This window comes from Hyperolius riggenbachi, chromosome 5 (assembly GCF_040937935.1).
Source record: "Hyperolius riggenbachi isolate aHypRig1 chromosome 5, aHypRig1.pri, whole genome shotgun sequence".
NCBI lineage: Eukaryota > Metazoa > Chordata > Amphibia > Anura > Hyperoliidae > Hyperolius > Hyperolius riggenbachi.
The window spans coordinates 126,299,614-126,322,005 of record NC_090650.1 but is presented as its reverse complement, the minus strand read 5'-3'; the positions used below and the strand labels follow the sequence as shown (position 1 = coordinate 126,322,005).

The 22,392-nt window shown below is 43.1% G+C and overlaps 1 protein-coding gene across 1 annotated transcript in view; it reads left to right on the top strand.

Moving 5' to 3' along the window:
• Positions 1-22,392, top strand: part of TOPAZ1 (testis and ovary specific TOPAZ 1) — a 239,064-nt gene that overhangs the window by 98,029 nt on the left and 118,643 nt on the right. Inside the window, 3 exon segments of the mRNA XM_068236234.1 lie at positions 6,247-6,372; positions 11,715-11,778; positions 12,825-12,976. Of these exon segments, the coding sequence (XP_068092335.1) occupies positions 6,247-6,372; positions 11,715-11,778; positions 12,825-12,976 (342 nt within the window).

Sequence of the window (22,392 nt, the reverse complement as noted above, 5' to 3'; positions counted from 1 at the left end):
CAAAAACTGTGTAGCGAGCAGGGAAGCTGGCCACCATTTTTGTATAAATACTTTTTAGGGAATATCTTTATAAAGAAGAAAAGCCTTGCCGAGAATCCTCTATGAAGAGATGGACTAGTCCAAAACCTGTCGCTTCTGTAAAAATCTGTTTTCCCTTTTGATGTTGCATGTATATAGCTGTCTGTACCACCAGCCTGCAAACTAACAGGATGTAAGCCCGACAAAGGCTGCAAGGCCGAAAGCTTACTTATTCTTATTCATTTTTAGTTAGCCAATAAATGGTATCATCCTGATTTAAAACTTCTTGCTTTTACTGTAAGTGACAGCAACATAGGAGAACAGTAATTTATGGCTCATTTTACTCTGGTCAAAAACGTACTTCTTATTTGTCTATGTTTGCACATATTTTAAGTTTTTTTAAATGTTTTGCCATAGTGCCCCTTTAAATGTGGCTCTGATCAATGACAAAGAGAAATGATGTGTTGTGTGGGAGGGGCAGTACCATGCTTGTACCGAATGGTTTTTGTGCACTGTGTCACTGTACGACCCACTGCTTCTGGTACTTGTGTGCCATTTTCTCACCAGGTTTCCATGGTCATCTATTGTCTTCATTCTACTGATGTATCTAGCACTAACCCCTCCCCCAAATGTATGCTTAAAGAGAAAATAAGCAACATCCAACTGAAATTATATAAAATTTCAGCGCACTTCAATCAGGATCTCAATCTATAAAGCTGCCAAGTAATTATATGAACTACTGTATCCAATATACAGATATAGTCAAAAGACTAACTAACGCTTGACCTCTTCCAGACTAAAAAAAAAAAAAAAATATTTGGCAATTTGCACTTGGGGGCTATGACCTGTTTAGTGGCTAGAAAGATCAGTTATCTTAATTTATATGGAAAATTAGATATAAGATAATTTGTTTTTTGTATGGTGGACCCTGTTGGTGGCTCTTTTTGCCAAGAATGTCATATGACTTTCATAGACCCTGAACAAGCATGCAGATCAAATGTCGTCTAGGATAATCTGAAAAGATTAGCTGCATGCTTGTTTCAGGGTTGTGAATTTAGACTCTACTTACCAGAAAGATCAGCACTACTGCCAGGCAACTGGTATTGCTCAAAAGGCAATACATATTGCAGCTTCCATAGGTCTGACACCTCAGGTTCTTTTTAAAGTATTAGAGGCAGAGGATCAGCAGGACAGCCAGGCAATGTGCATTATTTAAACGTAAGTAAACATATCAGCCTCCATATCCCTCTCACCTCGTGTTCCCTTTTTAGCCCCAGACAACAGTTTGATTTATCCAGAGGTTACCAAAGGAGCTTTACTCCATTAGATGACAACAGATAGAGAGATGCTGATGCACAATTTAATTTCATGCATATGTTTATAGTTTAAATTCAACTGTTGAAATGCAGTTCCTGATTATTTTCATTGGTCAATTTCGAAGCTGCATAAAATGTGCATCAACTCTAATTGATTTGCATCTCATTAATCATCTCTACAAAAAGGATACAGGAATGGCTGTTGTCTAAGCTCCTACTATCCCATAATCGTCTTCCTGAGGTAGTCAGGGAGAGAGACCAACAGTCTTAACTCCCTGTCTTTTTTAGTGAGGAAAAATAAAGCATTTAACTTTACTCACAAATCTTCACCACCATTAAAGACTGAAAAGGAAGCTGAAAGGAGGCGATAGCCAGTTTCTCCATGAGGGTGTTGATCACCTGACTCTATCATCTTCTGAGATGTGCCGTTATACAAAAGAGCCATTTAAAATTCTCACTGCACATGAGAGATATACATGGCTTTTTATAAGCAAATTGGGGAGGTCATGAGGGAAGTTGAAATGCCTTTCTTACATTCAGAGCAGGAAGGAAATAGGCAGAAAGTGGAGACTGTTGAACTAAAGGTGCAGTGCTAGCCACAGACTTAAAGGAACATGATCAATTAAAACCTTTTTTTATTTATGCTCTATATTAGGGTATACATTAGCACCAGTGCTAGGGTCACTTTATTCACCCAGTTCTCTTTCTCTGCTTTAAATTGATTTTCATTCCTCACACGGCTCACAAATATACTTCACTGTGTCAGAACATGCAGGAGAGTCTGAGGAGGAGGCTGATCTGAAGAGGCAACAGGTAGCCTGTTGCTATAATATAACTAGCAGTCATGGAGATATGTATACACTCCTCCTGCATTACACTCCTGGCTGCATCTACTTCCTAGGCTGCTGTGTGCTGTCCATGCTTGGAGGGCGAGACATACTAATAAAAGCCTTTGTAAACAGTCAGAGAAGTGAAGACAAACCCACATTGCAGGATTCTTAACCCCTTACCACCATCTGCATAGGATTCTTTCAGCAAGGTGATTAATAAACTATACACTGAGTTGATGGCAACCCCCCTGTGCAGGAACATGGTCTAGTCCTGCAGAGCTCGACATTTCTTGTATCTGGAACTGACAGGATGAACTTACAGCAGAGAGGCAGAGCTGTGTGAAGAAAGAAATTGCTCCTAGTTCTTGTGGTAATGTGTGCCCTAACATACAGCATAAAAAATCGATAGTGTTCCTTTAATTTCAAGAAATGCTGGCCAGACTCCTTACTTGATTCCGTGTGTCATTTTGGCAGATTGACTGAACAGCTTGCATTCAGTATATGCTTTTAAAAATAAAACCTGCAAATCCCCCATGAGAAGATGGACTAAGGCATCATTCACATTTCTCAACACAGATGGGTGTGCGATCGGAGTGCAATCCCCCACCATCTGCGCTGCCATGTGTTGCACTGCCGATCCCCGAGTCAGTGCTTGCACTTTGCCCCCCAAAACAATGCATGCAGCAGTGTGATAGCATATTGTACTGCTGTGCAGTGCATGTAGTCTGAAAATCAGATGGTCCTGCGTGTCCCACACTATACATGGTTCCGAAATGCACACAGCAACACCTATAGTGTGTACGAAGCCTAAATGGCATAATTGCAATGGCACCAGCCTGCTTTTAGCTCCCTCAAGCTCTTCTGTAAGCAATAATATATATGACAGGAGTATTAAATGATCCTGCAATCACAAGAGCAAATAGACTTAGGCGGCTCCACGTCACTAGATAGCCTGAGGACCTCCTGGTCCATCTAGTGACATGGAGCTGTCTTAAGGCCCATACACACATCCGTTTTTTGCAAACGACGGGTCGTTTGAACGTCCCGTCGTTCAGTTGTTCGCCCGCTAAATTGGGCATGTGTACAGACTGTCGTTCGCGTGATAAGAGTGAGTTTGAGCGATCTGCCAGGTGGATCGCTCAAACTCACTCTTATCACGTGAACGACAGTCTGTACACATGCCCGATTTAGCGGGCGAACGACGGGATGTTCAAACGACCCGTTGTTCGCAAAAAACGGACGTGTGTATGGGCATTTAGCCTATTTCCTGAAATGCCACAGTCTTATGTTGTACCAAGAAATGTAGGTTTAAAGCTTTTTATTGTCTCTAGTAAATTGCAACAGTTTTCAGCTCCCACACACACAAACATTTTTTTAATCCGTTTGCTGCACTTAGAACTGTTTCATTTAAATGCCGAGGTTTATTGGCTCTAATTTAAGCTTGCATACAGATCATACATGCCATGGATACTTCCTGATACCAAAAACATTTACTTTACCACATCACATTTAATTAAAGAGCACCTAAAGTGAGAGGAATATAGTGGCTGCCATATTTGTATCCTTGTAGAATGTACCAGATGCTAGAGGTCCTGCTGATCTTTCTGGCTTCATTAGTGTTTGAATCACACACCTGAAACACGCATGTGGCTAATCTAGTCCGACCTGAGTCGGAGCACCTGATCTGCATGCTTGTTCAGGGACTGCCTATCAGTACCCGATCCCTTGGGAGACTTGGCTGGGCTGAGATTGACTGATGTTGTTAGCTTGCAAGCTAATAAAAAGTTCTGTTCCTATGTGAGGGGAAAAAAGCTGCAGGGGGGGCGTGACATCATGCTGTGGGGAAAGTGGAGAGAACAATGCTCTTGGCTGCCTGCCGGCTGAAGCAATCCACCAGGCAGATCGATGATGCCTGAGAGGGGTCAGGGGCTGCTGTACATGCACTGGATTCTTGGCAAAGTTTCATATTGTGTGTACAGGGCTTTAGGGTGTTAGAGGCAGATGATTAGCAGGACAGCCAGGCAATAAACATTGCTTAACCACTTTCGACCGCGCGCTCCCATGCCGCTGCCCGTTAACTTGAAGATCAATGAATGGGAACACATTGATCTAAGTCCCCATTAGAAAGACCAATGGCTTCTTTCAGAAGCCGAGATCTTTCAAAAGAGAGAGAAAAAGTTTTCCGTCTTCACTTCCTGGAAACGAGAGCGCTCGCTTACAGGACTAAAAAAAATTGACTGGTCATCTTGTGGCCAAATAGTAAAACTACATCTACATGCATTTTTTTTAAATAAATAACATTAATTACATTTAAATGTAAATGTTTACCCCCTCACTCCAAAAAATACCCAAATCCATTTTTTAATAAAATAAAATAAAACATGTTTTTTAAAATTATCTTTTATATTTGTTTTATTTGGGTAACTATAGGGTAGGAGTGTAATGAGTTAAAATGTAATAAAACGTATGTATAACTATTTATAAAGTGTATGTGTATGTATGATTGAGTGCATTTTACTTTTTGGCCACAAGATGGCACTACACTTAACTTCAGAGTACAGTAAACCGTACTCAGAAGTAGTTCATGTATCTGTTTACGTGAATGAAATGCCGGCTTTTCATTAATCGCGGGGACATCGATCGGGATGGGAACAAGCTATTCCCAGTCTTTGATCACCTTAACATCGGAACTGCGGCGATTGTGAGCGGCGAGGTAAACGCGGATATGTGTATTTACGCCCCTGGTTGTGAAGCATTCTTCAGGGGGCGTAAATACACGATGCGGTGGTTGTGTAGGAGTTAAACATATAATGGCCGAAATCTGAGAAATAAGGATTTTTTTTCCACTTTTTTTTCTTAATATTCCCGTTAAAATGCATTTAGAAAAAATAATTCTTAGCAAAATGTACCACCCAAAGAAAGGCTAATTAGTGGCGGGAAAAAGTCTATATCAATTCATTGTGATAAGTAGTTATTGGCGAATGAATGGTAGGTGAAAATTGCTTGGATGCATAAGGTGAAAAACGACTGAAGGCTAAAGTGGTTAAAAAGAAATAAATAGGTCCGCCTTCATATCCCTCTTACGTCAAGAGTGCTTTATTCTTCATTAGATTTGAACTGAAACATTCAGCATTCAATCATATTATTTCCTTTGTACTTCTCAAATGACCATCTCCTCGCTAAGAAATTTAAGAACGTAAATCAGGGTGAGGTAAGATTTCACAATGGGCAAACCTTGACCAAATGATTTATAAATGAATATTGTAAAAATATGTTGTCTTTTAATTGCTAATTATTAAAAAAAAGAAATCAAGAAAATAAATTCAATAAGCTGAAGTTTTACCTAACCTTTTTGACCTAAACTGCCAGTGCTCTTAAAGGGACTCCGAGCACTGCAGAAACTATGGAAAGATGCATATCATTTTAAAGCTCTCTTTCTCCTCTTTCCAATGATATATAAACCGCCACTCTATGCTTTTTAGTTTTCGCTATTTTCACGATTGAAATTGCTGCGGCCGCGACTTCGATCGCGAAAATAGAGAAAACTAAAAGGCGTAGGGCGATGATTTAGGTGTCGCCAGAAAGAGGAGAAAGAGAGCTTTAAAATGATATCCAGCTTTCCATAGTTACATTGTATTACACAGGGCAACTTTTTCTGCTGAATGGAGCTGCTGACTTTAGGAAAAAGTCGTCCTGTGTAATACAATATAACTATGGAAAGATGGATATCATTTTAAAGCTCTCTTTCTCCTCTTTCTGGCGATACCTAAACCACGGCCCTACGCCTTTTAGTTTTCTCTATTTTCGCGATCAAAATCGCGGCCACGACAATTTCAATTACGAAAATAGCGAAAACTAAATGGCGTAGAGTGGCGGTTTATATATCATTGGAAAGAGGAGAAAGAGAGCTTTAAAAAGATATGCATCTTTCCATAGTTTCTGCACTGCTCGGTGTCCCTTTAAGTTTTCAAGACTGAAGTTAGATGAATTCTGCTACTTTTCACCTCAAATTATGTTTCAGTTGAAGCAATAAATTGTATATTTGTGTTGCATCTATCTTATATACTTTATATTTTATCCAGCATCGCAGACCTCCGTGGCAGCCCTGGATTCCAAATGGATATTGCGCATTTTTCTACAACCCTCCATATGAATGCTTTAAAAAGTCTTGTATGTATATCCACGGTCCTAAAGAGGGGGATGAAAAGGTAAGCTGTTATTGTTAAAAGGAATCTAAACTGAGGATATGGATTTTGCCTTTTAAAATAATACCAGTAGCCTGACTCTCCTGCATCTCTAATACTTTCAGCCACAGCCCCTGAACAAGCATGCAGATCAGGTGCTCTGACTGAAGTCAGACTGGATTAGCTGCATGCTCGTTTCAGGTATGTGATTCAGCCACTGCTGCAGCCTAAGAGATCAGCAGGACTGACAGGTAACTGGTATTGTTTAAAAGGAAACACCCATATCCCTCTCAGTTAATGTTCCCTTTAAGAAGAGGGGAGAAAAGCTTTGTCTCACATTTTGACTTCATCAGAAACCCCAACGCTGTGCACTGATATTGTTTGTGATCTGTAAAAACTTCCCTTTTTTCATGTTTCTGACCATGCAATGTTTCTAATGGACTAAATGAATAGGCTCCACCTTAGTTTTTTGTAAATTAAAAAAAATGGCATGCAGTGTTGTGCTTTTGTTATCCTGCTAGTCTTATAATTTGTTAAAGAGGAACTTCAGCCTAAACAAACATATTGTCATTAAGTTACATTATTTATGTTAAATAAAATAGATAGGTAATATAATCTCTGACCCACACTGTTTTAAAAGAACAGGCAAATGTTTGATTTCATGATGGCAGCCATCTTTTTGGTTGAAAGGAGGTGACAGGGAGCATGAGACACAGTTCCAACTGTCCTGTGTCCTGAGCACCTCTCCCAGTTGCTAGGCAACGTGAATAGCATAGGAAATCCCATCATGCTCTGCACAGCATCAGGGAAAAAAAGCCCCTTTTCTTTGATGGGTGGAGCTTAGCTAAAAATGCAGCTAAAAATGATGCTTTGGTAAGAAAAACAAAGTTCTGATGCTGTGAAACTGTTAAAGAAACGCCAAGCCTTTTCAGTTCTGCTGAGTAGATTTTTAGTCCGGAGGTTCACTTTAAAGCAGTGGTTCTCTCCGATTATTGACACAGCAGGTGCTGATAAGTATAGTTAAAGAGGAGCTGTTAGCCATACTGTCTCAGAAAAAAAACACATATTAGTAGATAAATACTTGCTGTACTTAACATATGCATTGCACTGTCCACATTTTGATTTTGGTGAGCTTTATATAGTAAATAAAGAAAATTCTGTTTGTCAGTTTCCATTTTGGAATCCCTATGCCTGAAGCCAACCCTGATGTTATTTCCTTTTTTATTCTGTTTCCTCTTTCTGATTTAGTATGCTTGCCCAACCTCTTCCCAGTCTTCAGACACTCCCACACAGCTCTGCAGTAAGAAGTGCATCGTCACAAATCATTGTGTGACTTTGCAGATCTGGTTTATTTGTATGGATTGGATTTCAACTGAGTCACTTTCTCAGCTTCTCAACACAAGAAATATTGGCCAGTTAGAAACTAAAAAAGGTGTTGGAGGGGAAAATGGGAGTGAAAGAAACTTCAGCCAATCAGGCTCAATCACCTCACTTCTAATCGCCTCAAAAACGAACCGTTTATTCCCAGCATAATGCTGGGAATACACGGTTCGTTGTTGAGGTGATTAGATGGTTCAATAGAGAATTTCCGACATGTCCGATCTCCCTTTTGATCCTTTTGCTGCTCGATTTCTGATAGAAGTGAATGGAAAAAGATTAAAGCGAGCGGAAGATAAGAGAATCAACTGCAGAACCGAGCGGCAAAAATGATCGAGAGGAGAATTGACCGCCACAAACGAACCATGTATTCCCAGCATAACAGTTACTCTTGAAAGGGAACCAGAGACAAAGCTACTAGAAAAATAGGAAAAGATTTTATACATACCTGGGGCTTCCTCAAGCCCCATAAGCCTGGATCGCTCCCACGCCTCTGTCCTCCGCTGCCTCTATCACTTCCTGCCGGACGTGACCAGTCTTCCGCATGCACAGGGGCTACCTCCGGGTCTTTACGCATGTGCCTGCGTACCGGAGGGAGCGCACTGCGCTTGCGTCTACTGGCCGAAATTACGGGACCCGGTACAGGCGGACAGAGGCAGCGGAGGACGGCGGCGTGGGAGCGATCCAGGCTGATGGGGCTGGAGGAATTCCCAGGTATGTATAAAACTGATTGTTAGTTAGTCTCTGGGTCTCTTTAAGGATGGTGAAGGAAGTACCGATGAGAAACAATTTATTGAGCCTCGATAATGCTGGTCCCATACCTCGCTATTCGGCTTTTTTTTGGGGGGGGGGGGGGGCTACATCCATAAATGCGTGTCTAGTGGATTTACAAAATTGGATGAACACCAGCTGGCTGAGGCTGAACTCTGACAAAACAGAGGTGTTGGTGGTAGGTGGTCCACACATGATGGATAAAGTTCAAGACGCTTACCACCTCAAACTAGCAATTGGGGGAGATACTGTACAGTATAAAGACTCTGTGCGAAACCTTGGGGTAATCCTGGATGGAAATCTAAAACGCAGGTAGCAGGTATCAGCTGTCATCAAGTCTTCCTTCTTCCATCTAAGAAATATAGCGAAAATCAAACACCTTATCCCAGCTGAAGACCTACCTGCCCTGGTTCATGCATTTGTATCCTCCCGCCTAGACTACTGCAATGCCCTGTTCATCGGATCTACAGATAAGGTCCCGCGCCCCTTACAGCTAGTACAGAATGCTGCAGCCAGACTCCTAGCCAATGCCCCCCCCCCCCCGCAGCTCACACATCACCCCAGTGCTGCAAACTCTTCACTGGTTGCCAGTAAAATGGAGAATCAATTTTAAGATGTGCCTGCTGACATTCAAGGCTCTACACCACATGGGACCCAAATACATAGCGGATCTATTGGAACTTTACTCCACGCACCCTCCGCTCTGCCAACTAGATGAAGCTGGTTATTCCCAGGATACACTTAACATTTGGTACTCGGGCCTTTTCCTATGCAGCCCCTACTCTATGGAACTCACTTCCACAATCAGTACGAGAGGTTCCTTCTCTGGACAGCTTTAAAAAAAAGGCTAAAAACTCACCTTTTCCCTAGCCTTTGAGACTGCATAATGCAGGGTCACAGCGCTTTGAGTCCCCAGGGAGAAAAGCGCTATATAAATGTTATTGTTATTGTTACTGGATGTAGCTGGGTTGTATACCTGCAAAATACGTTAAAAATTCAGTAAATTGTTAACTATTTATGAGGTTTCTTCATTGGAAGTAAATCTACCTCTTTCCTCCATATTAGACTGCTTTTACTTGTTATATTTTCCCCCGACTCTTACACCAATTCACTGTCATGCCACCTTATGATGGAAATGTTGGGTTTTATCCCTCTTTACTCTAACATCCCATTTAACTCCCATTCAATTTAGCTGCTGTGTAATTTTTGCCCATCATAGCTTCCAGAGTTGCATATTTGATTGTAGGTTTTCTTTAAGAGTTCATTGCTGTGTGAGTTTTGGGTTCCATTGACATGGTGAATGAATAGGAGGTGAGAAGAGTGCGTGGTCATAGGGTAGTAAAATAAGCAAGGCAGGCAAATGTTTTTAAAATGATGGAAAACTCAACTGGACTTTTTAAGAACAAGTAGTCCCCGACTTACGAACACCAAACTGACAATACGAATTACCTGAAAATGTAAAATGTTGTTTTTTAAACCGGTAGAATAACATTTTGCTGCAGCACATTGAGGGCACAAGGTTACAGAGGTAACACAGTAGTGGGCAGAGGGGGGCATTGGAGGCACAGGGGATGACAGTGTTTTGACTTATACAATACAAAGGAAAAATAAGGGTCGGCACTACAATATACAGCATGTGTTGTGTGAGGCAAAAAGTGCTTGGTTTGGCTGCAGGGTGCCCTAGGCCAAAAGGGATACACAGGAGGTTTGAATGTAATGCGGTAGAAGAAAGATCTCCTGGCACTGCTGCATGAATTGCGGGTTATGTCAACCAATCAACATGTGAAAAAAAAAGTGGATAAGAGTAATGGAGAGTCACATACCAATTGTGCAGAGACTACTCAGTGGGTGTGGGCACAAGTAGCCTGACGGCTGTTTCACACAAACCAGCATTTGGGCCGTGCAGTGTTTCGACTTGTGGACAGATTCAGGTTAAGAATATCTTGTTCGTTTACCTTGTATGTTAACCCCACTTATCTATTGTGCAGCGTAATATGTTGGTGCTTCATAAATGCAATAAAAAAGAATAATAATGGGATAGTTAGCTATGCTGTAAACCTCACAGTGCTGATATTTTCCAACACTGCGAGGAGCCAATAGCAAGGCTCTGTAAGTTGAAAACACTGCTTAGAAGATGAAATTGGTACAAACATTAAAGGATATACGAGGTGAAAATAAGCTGATGTGATAAACAATTGTATCTGTCATCCTACTCCTATAATGACTTTTTTAGAGATTCCCCACAGTTTTATTTTATATTTAAATCTAGTTTTTACTGTTTCACTGTCTGTGCTCAATGACACATTCATGAAAGTATGCCAGAGCTAAAAGTTATGAATTATTGACCCTTTCTATATCTTTCCTGCTCTCAGAAGCCATTTACTGACAGTAAAGTGTTTTTAGCTGTAACCACTTATCAGTGAGGGTTATGCTATAGTCTGATCCAGTCCAACCCGGGCAGAAACTGTCACTTATATACCTGATGTTTAACTTTTTTGGGTAGAGAAAAAAAAAGGAACACAGCATAGTTATTTGTGTACTAGTCACTGTACATAACACATGTCTATCTCTTCATGTCACATGTCACCTCGGTTGTCCTTCAGCCACTTGAGGACCGCAGTGTTAAACCCCCCTAAAGACCAGGCCATTTTTTAACAAATAGGCCACTGCAGCTTTAAGGCCTCGCTGCTGTGCCGTCCGACTCAGCACACAAGTGATTCTCTCCCCCCCCTTTTCTCCCCACCAACAGAGCTTTCTTTTGGTGGGGTCTGATCGCCCCCCAGATGTGTTTTTTGTTTTTTTTACAAATATCTGATTATTTTATAAATACATTTGACTATTTTTTTTTTTTTACTCCCTCCCCCCACCAGCCAATCACCGTGATCGGCAGTCATAGGCTTCAGCCTATGACAGCGGATCACTTCCACAGCTACAGAGGGGACAGCCGTGTCACACGGCTGTCCCCAGTACAGCGCTGCCTTAGATCGCAGCGCTGTACGGAGTAATTAGACGGCACCGCAGGACCTTGTGCCGATCGGCCTTAGGCGGTCCTGGGGCTGCGGCCACGCCCGTCGGCGTGAAGCGGTTGGCAAGTAGTTAAGAAATCTGAATATGAATGCATAGGATTCGAGAATGGGGTTGATCTGCAGGGTATGTCAAGGCACATGAGATATACTGCTTTAATTTTACTAACACACATGCTTTTTTCTGTTTTCTAGTTGTGCATGGATTTGCTGCGTAGGATGATAGCTCACCATACCTTGCCAATATTAAAACGTGCAAGTAAGTATAAGGGCTAGCCATGCACTACTTGATGTGGCAAGAAGATGGATCCCTCTCAGATCATAATCAGAGAGGGATCTGACTGGATTCTTCCACACTGCACATAGATTTCTAATAGACATCAGCATGAAATCTGCTACAAAAAAAAAAATCTGTTGAACCGCAGCATTTGTTTTTATGATGTATCAAATGCTATGGGCTGTCAATCTGCCACCGCTCCAGACCTACCACCAATTAACATCTTCCGTCCGGTAGGATCGTCCAATTTGATACATTTTGGATGAAAGTCGATCTAAGGATCGATCAGGCAAGCATGTTGGCATTGAGTTCTAGCAGGATTTGGTTGAATGGGAAAATTGAAAATTGTACAGTGTTTTTACCAGAGCTGTGGTAAAAAGATTTGATACTCACCCGCGGCTTTCTCCAGTAGCATAAACACGTCCGAGCCCCACGCCGTTCTTCCCGCGGTCTGCTGTTCAGCCACAATCAGCCCCGGTAACTGGCTCAGTCGGGTCCGATCTGGGTCTTCTGCGCATGCGCGGACCTCCTATGCATGCGCAGTAGACTTAGACTGCCGCGACTGAGCCAGACCTCGGAAGGAGAGCGTGGGACTGGGACATGTTTATGCTGCTGGAGGAAGCCGCGAGTGAGTATCAAATCTTATTTTTACCACCGCTCTGGTACACTTTAAGTCATATTGATTTACAGCGGTCTAGTTTTGCATTTCTGAGTGTTTTCTGCTTCAGGAAGTACAGAGCATTTATTTTAGATGGTGTTTGTAGTATCTGTAGTTCAGTTTTAAGCTCTCTGTAGACCTAACATCTAGTGGTAGGTGTAGACCACTGGACAAGAGAGCAGTGCTTTGTTTCATAGTAGGTTAGTCTTCTGTTGTTTGTCTTTTCACAATAAAATTGTGCCTGGCTATATACTGTATCTTTGGATGGAGGGCTGGTATGATGGTGAAAAACATTTAGATATTAAGGGCTTTTGTGAATATAAGTGTAAAAATCTGAATATAATTTTATTTGTTGTTTTTACTATTTTAGTTGTGGTATTCACCGAATACTACAGACAATATCCACGCAGAATGAACTATGAGGAAGAGGTTTTCAGGGCTCTTCTTATCCGGTCGCTTAAGTACAGTTGGTGGACTGATGCTTTTCAACTTTTGAAAACTGCAACTAGGGCGAACATTGTAGTAAGTACACTGAGGAATTGAACGGTCAGGTTCACGTTACCACTGGTATTTGTTCAATGTGTAGCATGTAAGTAAGGGGCCTAAAGATTGAATGTTTTAGCTGGATAGTGCACTGGTTAAGGGCTCTGACAGGAGACCAGAGTTTGAATCTGTGCTCTTCCTGTTCAGTAAGCCTGCACCTATTCAGTGCCCTATTGGCTGCAGCTCTGGCGCTTTGAGTCCAACAGGAGAGAAGCGCAATATAAATGTTCTGTGTCTATCTTGTAAAGGGAATAAAGTGTAATTACAAAAAGGTGTAAAAAAAAAAAAAAAGTATACATATGGGATAATGTACTACAAGGGGAGGACACGGAAGGGAAATGGCAAGCTTTAAACTTATACTCAATCAATATTGTAGTATGTATATCCCATATGGAAACAAAATATCGAGGAATAAAAAAAGGCCTCTATGGATGAATAGAAAGGTTAAAGATAAAATGAAGAGGAAAAAGAATGCCTATAAGGTCCTAAAACAGGAGGGGGCCGAGGCTGCACTAAGCAATTATAAGGAGTGCAATAAAAATTGTAAAAAAGAAAGTAGGCTGGCAAAGATCGAAGCTGAAAATCAAATCGCTAGGGATATCAAATCTAACCCAAAGAAGTTTTACAAGTACATCAACTCTAAAAAAAGAAAGGTTGAATGTATAGGACTCCTAAAGGATGAGGGTGGGAACCCAATGGTGGATGACCAAGGTAAGGCAGAGTTATTAAATGCTTTCTTTGCTTCTGTCTTCACAAAGGAAACAGCACTGTTGCAAATTACAGAGGCAGAAGAGTCTCAATCTTCTAACTGTAATAATAAATACTTAACGCAGGAAGAAGTGAAGGCAAGACTAAATAAATTACAAATAGACAAGGCACCTGGCCTGGATGGCATGCATCCTCGGGTCCGAAGGGAATTAAGTTCAGTTATAGATAAACCCCTTTATCTTATCTTTTGTGACTCTTTTGCAACTGGCAGAGTCCCAGTGGGAGCTTAACATCAGTTGTATGCAAACTATTTGAGGGGTTACTAAGAGATACTATACATGACTTCATAGTAGAAAATAATCTTATTTCTCAGCATCAACATGGCTTTACTAAAGACAGGTCCTGTTTGACTAACCTGCTCAGCTATTATGAGGTAGTGAATGCTAATATGGATATTGGAAATGCTGTAGATGTGATATACTTGGACTTTGCAAAGGCCTTCGACACTGTTCCCCAGAAAAGTCTGGTGCAAAATTTGAGGATTCAAGGACTGGGGAAGAGTCTGTGTGTATGGATAGGAAACTGGCTAATGGACAGAAAACAAAGAGTTATGGTCAATGGCTCGTACTCAAAATGGGAGACTGTTAGCAGTGGGGTACCACAGGGGTCTGTTCTGGGTCCAGTGCTCTTCAATTTATTTATTAATGACCTAGTAGATGCAGTAGCGAGCAATGTTGCTATTTTTGCATATGATACAAAATTGTGCAGAATCATCAACTCTCAGGAAGATAGTGTCATATTGCAACAGGATCTGGATAGGATGGCTATATGGGCACATACATGGCAGATGAAATTCAATGTAGAAAAATGTAAAGTCATGCATTTTGGTCGTACCAATGGTCTAGCACCATACAAAATAAATAGGATACAGTTGGGGACATCAGACTTGGAGAAGGATTTAGGAGTACACATCGACAACAAGTTAAATAATCGTACTCAATGCCAAGCCGCTGCAGCTAAAGCTAACAACATTTTGGGATGCATTAAAAGGGAAATAAAAACTCGAGATGCTAGCATAATATTGCCCCTGTTTAACACTCTAGTAAGGCCACATCTGGAATATGGAATTCAGTTCTGGGCACCACATTACAAAAAAGATATTGCAGTTTTAGAGCAGGTGCAGAGACGAGCAACAAAATTGATACGTGGGATGGAAGGTCTCACTTACCAAGAAAGGTTAGATAAACTGGGTTTATTTAGTCTAGAGAAAAGACGCCTTAGAGGGGATCTAATTAACATGTATAAATACATCAGAGGGCAATATAATAGCTTGGCGGATGAGCTTTTTGTCCCTAGGCCTTCTCAAAGGACTAGAGGACATGATCTGCGCATGGAGGAAAAACTATTTAGCCATTTATTTAGGAAAGGGTTCTTTACAGTAAGAGTGATTAAAATGTGGAATGCATTGCCTCAGGAAGTCGTTATGGCAAACTCTATACCTACATTTAAAGGGGGCTTAGATGCTTTCCTTGCATTGAAAGGCATCCATGGCTACAATTACTAGGTAATGCCTAATGATGTTGATCCAGGGATTTTATCTGATTGCCTTCTGGAGTCTGGAATGGACCATGCCTTGTAAGGGTTTTTTCGCCTTCCTCTGGATCAACAGGGATATTTCAGGGAGCAGGCTGGTGTTGTACTTTATACTGGTTGAACTCGATGGACGTATGTCTTTTTTCAACCAAAATAACTATGTAACATATCTGGGCCTTCCTCTAGCCCCCTTCAGGCAGTCCACTTCTCGCCATCCTCCTGGGCCTCCTCTATCCTCCGCTAGCCGGCCTGTTAAGTTCTTCAGTTGCAGGGTTCTGCGCATAGGCGGCCCAGGAGCATTTTGCATAGTACACTTCTGACCACAGGAATGCAATGAGCAACCTTTTTTTTTAATCTAGTATCCAGTTGCAGTATACTGGGTCCTTTGTTCATTGTTTTTCTAAGGTAGGCACTCTCAATGGTCTCCTGCTGTTTAAGCTCAGAAAAGGTCAGGCATCTTGTGCTGTGAGTTATAGGTTTGGTGCACCTGTGCTGTACTAAAAAGTTAGTTGTTAAAGAGACTCTGAAGTCTTTTTTCACTGATCTTCTCATATCAGCCTGTTAAGCGTTAATGCCAGAGTTAAATCGCCGCATCCCCGCGGGAGATGGCTGATTTATTACCTAGAAAGCGACCTGCAAAGTTTTATGACTTTGCAGGTCGCAGCTCATGCTGCCCTGGCTCGCAGGGCTTTTCTTCCTGGAGAGGCTGAGCTTTGAGCTGTAGCTCTGCCTCTCTGCAATCAATCTCCGCCTCCTCCCTGCCCCTCTCAGAGAAAGAAGACTGAGAGGGGTGGGGAGAGGCGGCGATCCGCAGATATTGACTGCGGAGGAGGCAGAGCTACAGCCTAAGCTTTACCTCATTGAGGAAGTAAAGCCCTGCGAGCCCAGCTTTGCAGGGCTAATGCTCAGCTATAAATCTGTCATCTGCCGAGGGTATGTGGCGATTTCACTTAGGCATTAACTCTTAACAAGCTGGTATGAGAGAATAAGGGAAGAAAAAGCCTTCAGAGTCTCTTTAAAAACTAGCCAGTTTCTTAGAGAAAGTACCTGAGGATTTTTTTTTTTATCCAGAATAGGTTTCTGAATGTGGACAGGTGATCTGTAAATGCAAGAACATTTTGAGTTACATTTGGAAGAGCTGGGGGGCAAAGTTAAGTTAGGCAGACAGGGGGAGAGGTTAATTTAACAAAAAACCTAGGGATAAGTCTGTGTTTAAAAGATCTTGCATGTGGTGCCTTATACTGGGCATAGACGATGCGATCTGATCGACTCCCGCGCATCTCCGCGGCGGTCCGAATCGATTCGCGCTCGTCCCCGCGGGCGCCTCCTTATCTTCCGCTCGATTCCCAGATATTGTCCGCCCGCGGGGATCGAGCTGGGAATCGATCCGGCGGGTCATCGGACCTGTCGGATATTATCAATCGAGCCATCAGCGGCTCGATTGATAAGGAGAAAACGCATAGTCTATGCCCAGCATTAAAGCCCAAGTAAGCTGATTTTCAACATTAGGGGGCCTCATCTAGTGTATTACCTTGGATAACATGAAGTGAGTGTAAAATGGAATGCACAATCGTTTGGTTCTTGTTCATGCTTAGGCAACTATTGTACAGTATTCAGGAGGTATTTCAATTTTCAGACTGTCCGCCCACAATTTGCTGTCAAAGTATCCACAGGTAACACTCTAAAAGCTAAAAGGGACTTTAGCAGATGTCTTCTGGAAAAGAAGGGGAAAGGTCCTTGGTAGGAACCTTGGGGCCCAAGGGGAATGAGTACATTCATGCACTTGGGAAAAAGGTACATTACCTCATGAAATATAAAAAATAACATTCTCAAGAAGGAGGTTAACTTACCTGCTGGCTGTATAAAGGGTAATACCCAGGAAACAAGTATTTATTGTAGGAAGTGGTTCACCCCCTTCATTAGTCGACCAGTACGTTGTTAGTAAGGATTGTGAGTCTGCTTGTATTTCATCCTATCCCAGATATTATCCTTTTATTCAGTCTAGAACACGTGTCGAAATCCTGGCCTGAAGGGCCAGATTCATGCCAGTGTTTAGGATGGACTGAGAAAGAGAGGAATGTGTTCTACCTGATGGATCACACCTTTTCTGATTCAGACCCAATTAGTTTGAGCTGTGTCAAAAATGTGTGAGGACCTCGGCCCTCGTAGGACCGGTTTGACATCCCTGGTCTACAAGTAAGTTACCCTCCTTCAGAAGAAATGTATTCTGAACTGTTTTGTGAATATAGGCGTACCTCTTTCTCTATGAAATCCAGTAGTTGTGGTCTGGTAAGGGAATAGCAATGGTAGTATCTATACTCTCTATAAATTTTAAGTTTATTTTACAGTTCTGAACTATTTATTCCTTTCTGTTTTTTAGTTTTTGAATAGAATAGGGAATGGTTAAAACTCTAAGTTTATGGATTTCTGTTGTCTTGTTATGCCTTATTGAAAATTCACCTCACTTTCTATGCCTCTGATACAAAAAGCCACCAGGAAGATGCAGAGAAGAACAGCAGTAAAATGTTTACAAATATTCTAGCTCTACCTAAAAATGGAAAAGATTTCAAGCTAAGTAACAATAATAGGAATTCTAATTGTCACTTAAGGCTACTTTCACACCAAGACGTTGCGTTTTAGGGTACGTTATGCTCTTCGATGTGGACGTCAGAGTGAGCCGCGTTGTGCAGCTCACTCTGGTGTCCGTGATGCCGTGATGTGTACTCTTGGACGCATGCGGCATCACGTGGTCCCGCCAGCCAATCGCCGCACAGAGCAGCCGCTCCGGGAAGTAAACACTGCACACGTCACAAAGTGCAGTGAATATTAATTAGCCATGTGCCTGGCCGCTCTCCCCTCCTCCCCAACATTACTGAGCATGTGCAAGCAGTCGCATCTAAAGTACTGCATGCAGTACGTTGGCTTGACGTCTTGCGTTACAATGTAACGCAACGTGGGCACTGTGAACAGCCCATTGATTTTTCATTACTGTGAGGTGGGCTGCGTTACAGGCTGCTCTAACGTGCGCCTGTAACGTCCCACTGTGAAAGCAGCCTATAGGAACACACTGTAGGGGGGTCGGGGGAAAATAAGTTGAACTTACCTGGGGCTTCTAATGGTCCCCCGCAGACATCCTGTGCTCACGCAGCCACTCACCGATGCTCCGGTCCCGCCTCCGGTTCACTTCTGGAATTTCAGACTTTAAAGTCTGAAAACCGCTGATGTCACCAGGCGCGTACTGCGCAGGCCCAGTATGGTCTGTGACTGCGCAGTACGCTCCTGGTGACATCAGTGGGAGCGAGGACACGGCAACGCAGGCGCTGTGTTTTTCAGACTTTAAAGTCTGAAATTCCAGAAGTGCACCGGAGGTGGGGCCGGAGCATCGGTGAGTGGTTGCGCAGGCACAGGATGTCTGCGGGGGACCATTAGAAACCCTGTTTAAAGGAAAACTTAAGTCAAAAAAAAAAATGACATTTACTCACCTGGGGCATCCCTCAGCACCCCGAAGCTGGATGGTGCCCTCGCAGCCCCGCTCCGATCGTCCTGTCCCCGCCGGCGGCTACTTCCGGTTCGGCGACAGCCGCCGACAGGCTGGGAACGCGGCTGTTTTTCCGCGTTCCCAGCCGCTGCTATCACCCTCTATGCTGCTATATATATATACGCTATAGCAGCATAGAGGGTGATAGCAGCGGCTGGGAACGCGGAAAAACAGCCGCGTTCCCAGCCTGTCGGCGGCTGTCGCCGAACCGGAAGTAGCCGCCGGCGGGGACAGGACGATCGGAGCGGGGCTGCGAGGGCACCATCCAGCTTCGGGGTGCTGAGGGATGCCCCAGGTGAGTAAATGTCATTTTTTTTTTTGACTTAAGTTTTCCTTTAAGTTCAACTCATTTTCCCCCGACCACCCTACAGTGTTCCTTTAAAATAGAAATATATGAACCCACAAAGTGCGCTCCTCAACTTATTAACAAGTAAACTATGTAAATTAATCTTCTCAGTCGAATGGATCATGCCGGTTATATGTGTGTATACCACTTTAAAACAAAATACTGTAATCCAGCACAGGACGCTCAACAAGGGTCAGATATAAAATAATAATACACAGTTACACTATTTCATACTGTACACATACAACAATGTTCCTCCATCTTTGACTGAATCCAAAGCATCAAAAGCCCATATTAAATGTCCTCTGTCTGAATACTTCACAGCCTTCATGCATCAATAGTAACAGTATACGCTCACCAGATTGTATGGCTGACCAGGTTAGAATCAGCAGTATGTGCCTCTGGCCTTGCCAGTTCACAGGGATCCTGCAACTGTTTCTCCCTCAATCTTCAAGACTCTATGCATGAAAAACAAGATTTGAGACGCAATAGTGTAATACTGTAAAGCTTAAGCATACACAATGCCACTAGTGCTCCCCGGGTTCACTGCAGGCACCCAGTGTGCCACCACCGAGCAGTCACTAAGCCTCTCACCAGATTCTATTGCCAACCCAGCACAGATCAGCAAACAGAGCTTGATATACAGTACACGTTGATTTCCTCCAGCAACACAGGTCCTAAGACTCAAACAGCGGCGTGCATAGCGGCATGGCACTCCATGGGAATTAATAGGTGTATGGAGTGAAAGAGGAGCCGCTGTATATTAAAGAAGGATTTTTTTGACCACTGCTAGCCGCTGTATATCAGAACGCCATTTAACCAGTGGAACTGTGGGAGATGTAGTTTTTTCACATATTTCTTTCACAAAGCCGTTTGTTGGTAGATTAGAGAATCATAGGATTATGGGGAATGTAATCTGAGCAGGACCCATTCTAACCAATAGAAGTCGTTGTATGCCAGAGCGGCCATAAGGATTATGGGGAATGTAGTCTGAGCAGGCTCCGTTGTAACCAGTAAGAGCCGCTGTATGTCTAAGCGGCCAATAAATCTAGCTGAAGCACCTGATCATGTGACAGGGGGAAGGAACATAGTGTCTCCAAGCTCTGATTGGCCAAGCCCCTGATGAGCCACTCGACGAAACTAATATAAAAATTAAATGACGCTGCTTCTCTTGAGTAATATATTGTAAACGCTATAAATTAATCCTCCCACCTGCTGCTACCTTAATTACAGTGGTATACCCCTTAACTCCACTGACTAACAACTTATTGCAAAAAGGAGCGCAGGTGATCAATATTAAAATATCATGACTTTATTTTAAATTGTTTCATCAGAAAAAATATTCCTTACATTCGACGAAACTAGTTGGGCGGAGCCAAAGGAGCGGTGGAGATGCTGGACAAGCCCAGGAGTAATCTTTTGTATATGTGCATAGAAACTGGAAATTTGTAAGTGTACTACTTTTAAAGAACACCAGAGCTGCAAGGTTCTGGTAAAAATGATAGCTGCAGTGTGTGGGGGGTAAAAAGTACATACCGTCTGCTCCTCCTGCCCACCTCTGTCTGCTGCCATTAGTGTAATATACATGCCGGTGTCGCGGCGACTTGCTTGACCTTTGTCCCGGACATACTGCGGCCGGTGTGCGCAGTATGTCCTCCCCTCTTCACTTCTGGCTGGCGCATAGTGAGCGGCTCAGAGGCACGCTGATCCCTCCGTCTCCTCTGGGCTGCGTGTGCGCTTCACTAAACCAAGCGTCACGTGACAGGGCGCAGTATATCGGGACAAAGGTAAAGCAAGTCGCCGGGTCACCGACATGTATATTACACTAACGGCGGCAGACAGAGGGGGGCAGGAAGAGCGGTCGGTATATACTTTTTACGCCCCACACACTGCAGCTATCATTTTTACCAGAACCTTCCGGTTCTGGTATCCTTTAATTCTTTTAAAAGAAAGGCGTATTTACACTATATCAAGCTGCTGTTTGAATCTTAGGACCTGTGTTGCTGGAGGAAATCAACGTGTACTGTATATCAAGCGCTGTTTGCTGATCTGTGCTGGGTTGGCAATAGAATCTGGTGAGAGGCTTAGTGACTGCTCGGTGGTGGCACACTGGGTGCCTGCAGTGAAACTGGGGAGGACTGGTGGCATAGTTTATGCTTAAGCTTTACAGTATTACACTATTGCGTTTTAAATCTTGTTTTGCATGCATGGAGTCTTGAAGATTGAGGGAGAAACAGTTGCAGGATCCCTGTGAACTGGCAAGGGCAAAGGCGCATACTGCTGATCCTAACCTGGTCAGCCATACAATTTGGTGAGCGTATACTGTTACTATTGCTGCATGAAGGCTGTGAAGTATTCAGACAGAGGAATTTGAAAGTATCACCAGTATATTTAAGGACATTTAATATGGACTTTTGATGCTTTGAATTCAGTCAAAGATGGAGGAACATTGTTTTATGTCTGCAGTATGAAATAGTGTAACTGTGTATTATCATTATTTTATATCTGACCCTTGTTGAGCGCCCTATGCTGGATTACTGAAATATTGTCACTTAGCTTGAAATCTCTTCCATTTTCAGTCTGGTTAGGAATTCAGGAGGATTGTTGCAATCGAGTAATAAACTACAAGTACACTCTCTTTCCACTACGCACACATTTGTAACAAGATTTGTTATCTTAAAATAATAATTTGTCAGGAATGCAAAAATCTAAATAATCCCATTTGATTGCTTAATAATCCAAATCAGGGGCGTAACAATAGGCCCTGCAGCGCCTGCGCCCGCGGGGGGGCCCGGCCCCCCCTGGGGCCCGCTCGGGGCCGTTTTGGGGGGCTGGAGGGGTGGCAGCATGAGGGGAAAGCCTTGCCCACAGTCGGCGGGGAGAGGGGAAGTTCCCCCCTTTCCCTCACCTCGGGGCTCTCCCCTCTGCGCTCCCCTCCAGCTAGTGAACCTGTGTGGGCAGCGAGCAGCAGCGGCGGCAGGATACATACCTTCTTCCTTGCGTTCCATCGCCGCCTTCTCGCTCTAGCGGCTGACGTCACTTCCGCTTCCGAGCGAGCGGGGCCCGCCCTGAAATTCTGCAGGGGGGCCCGGTGGGGCTTAGTTACGCCCCTGATCCAAATGTCAGCTTTTGTGTGAGGCAAGCCTTCTTTTGCTAAGCCTGCATTCCTTCTATAGCCTCCTAGGCCAGGGCTGTGGAGTCGGTCCAAAA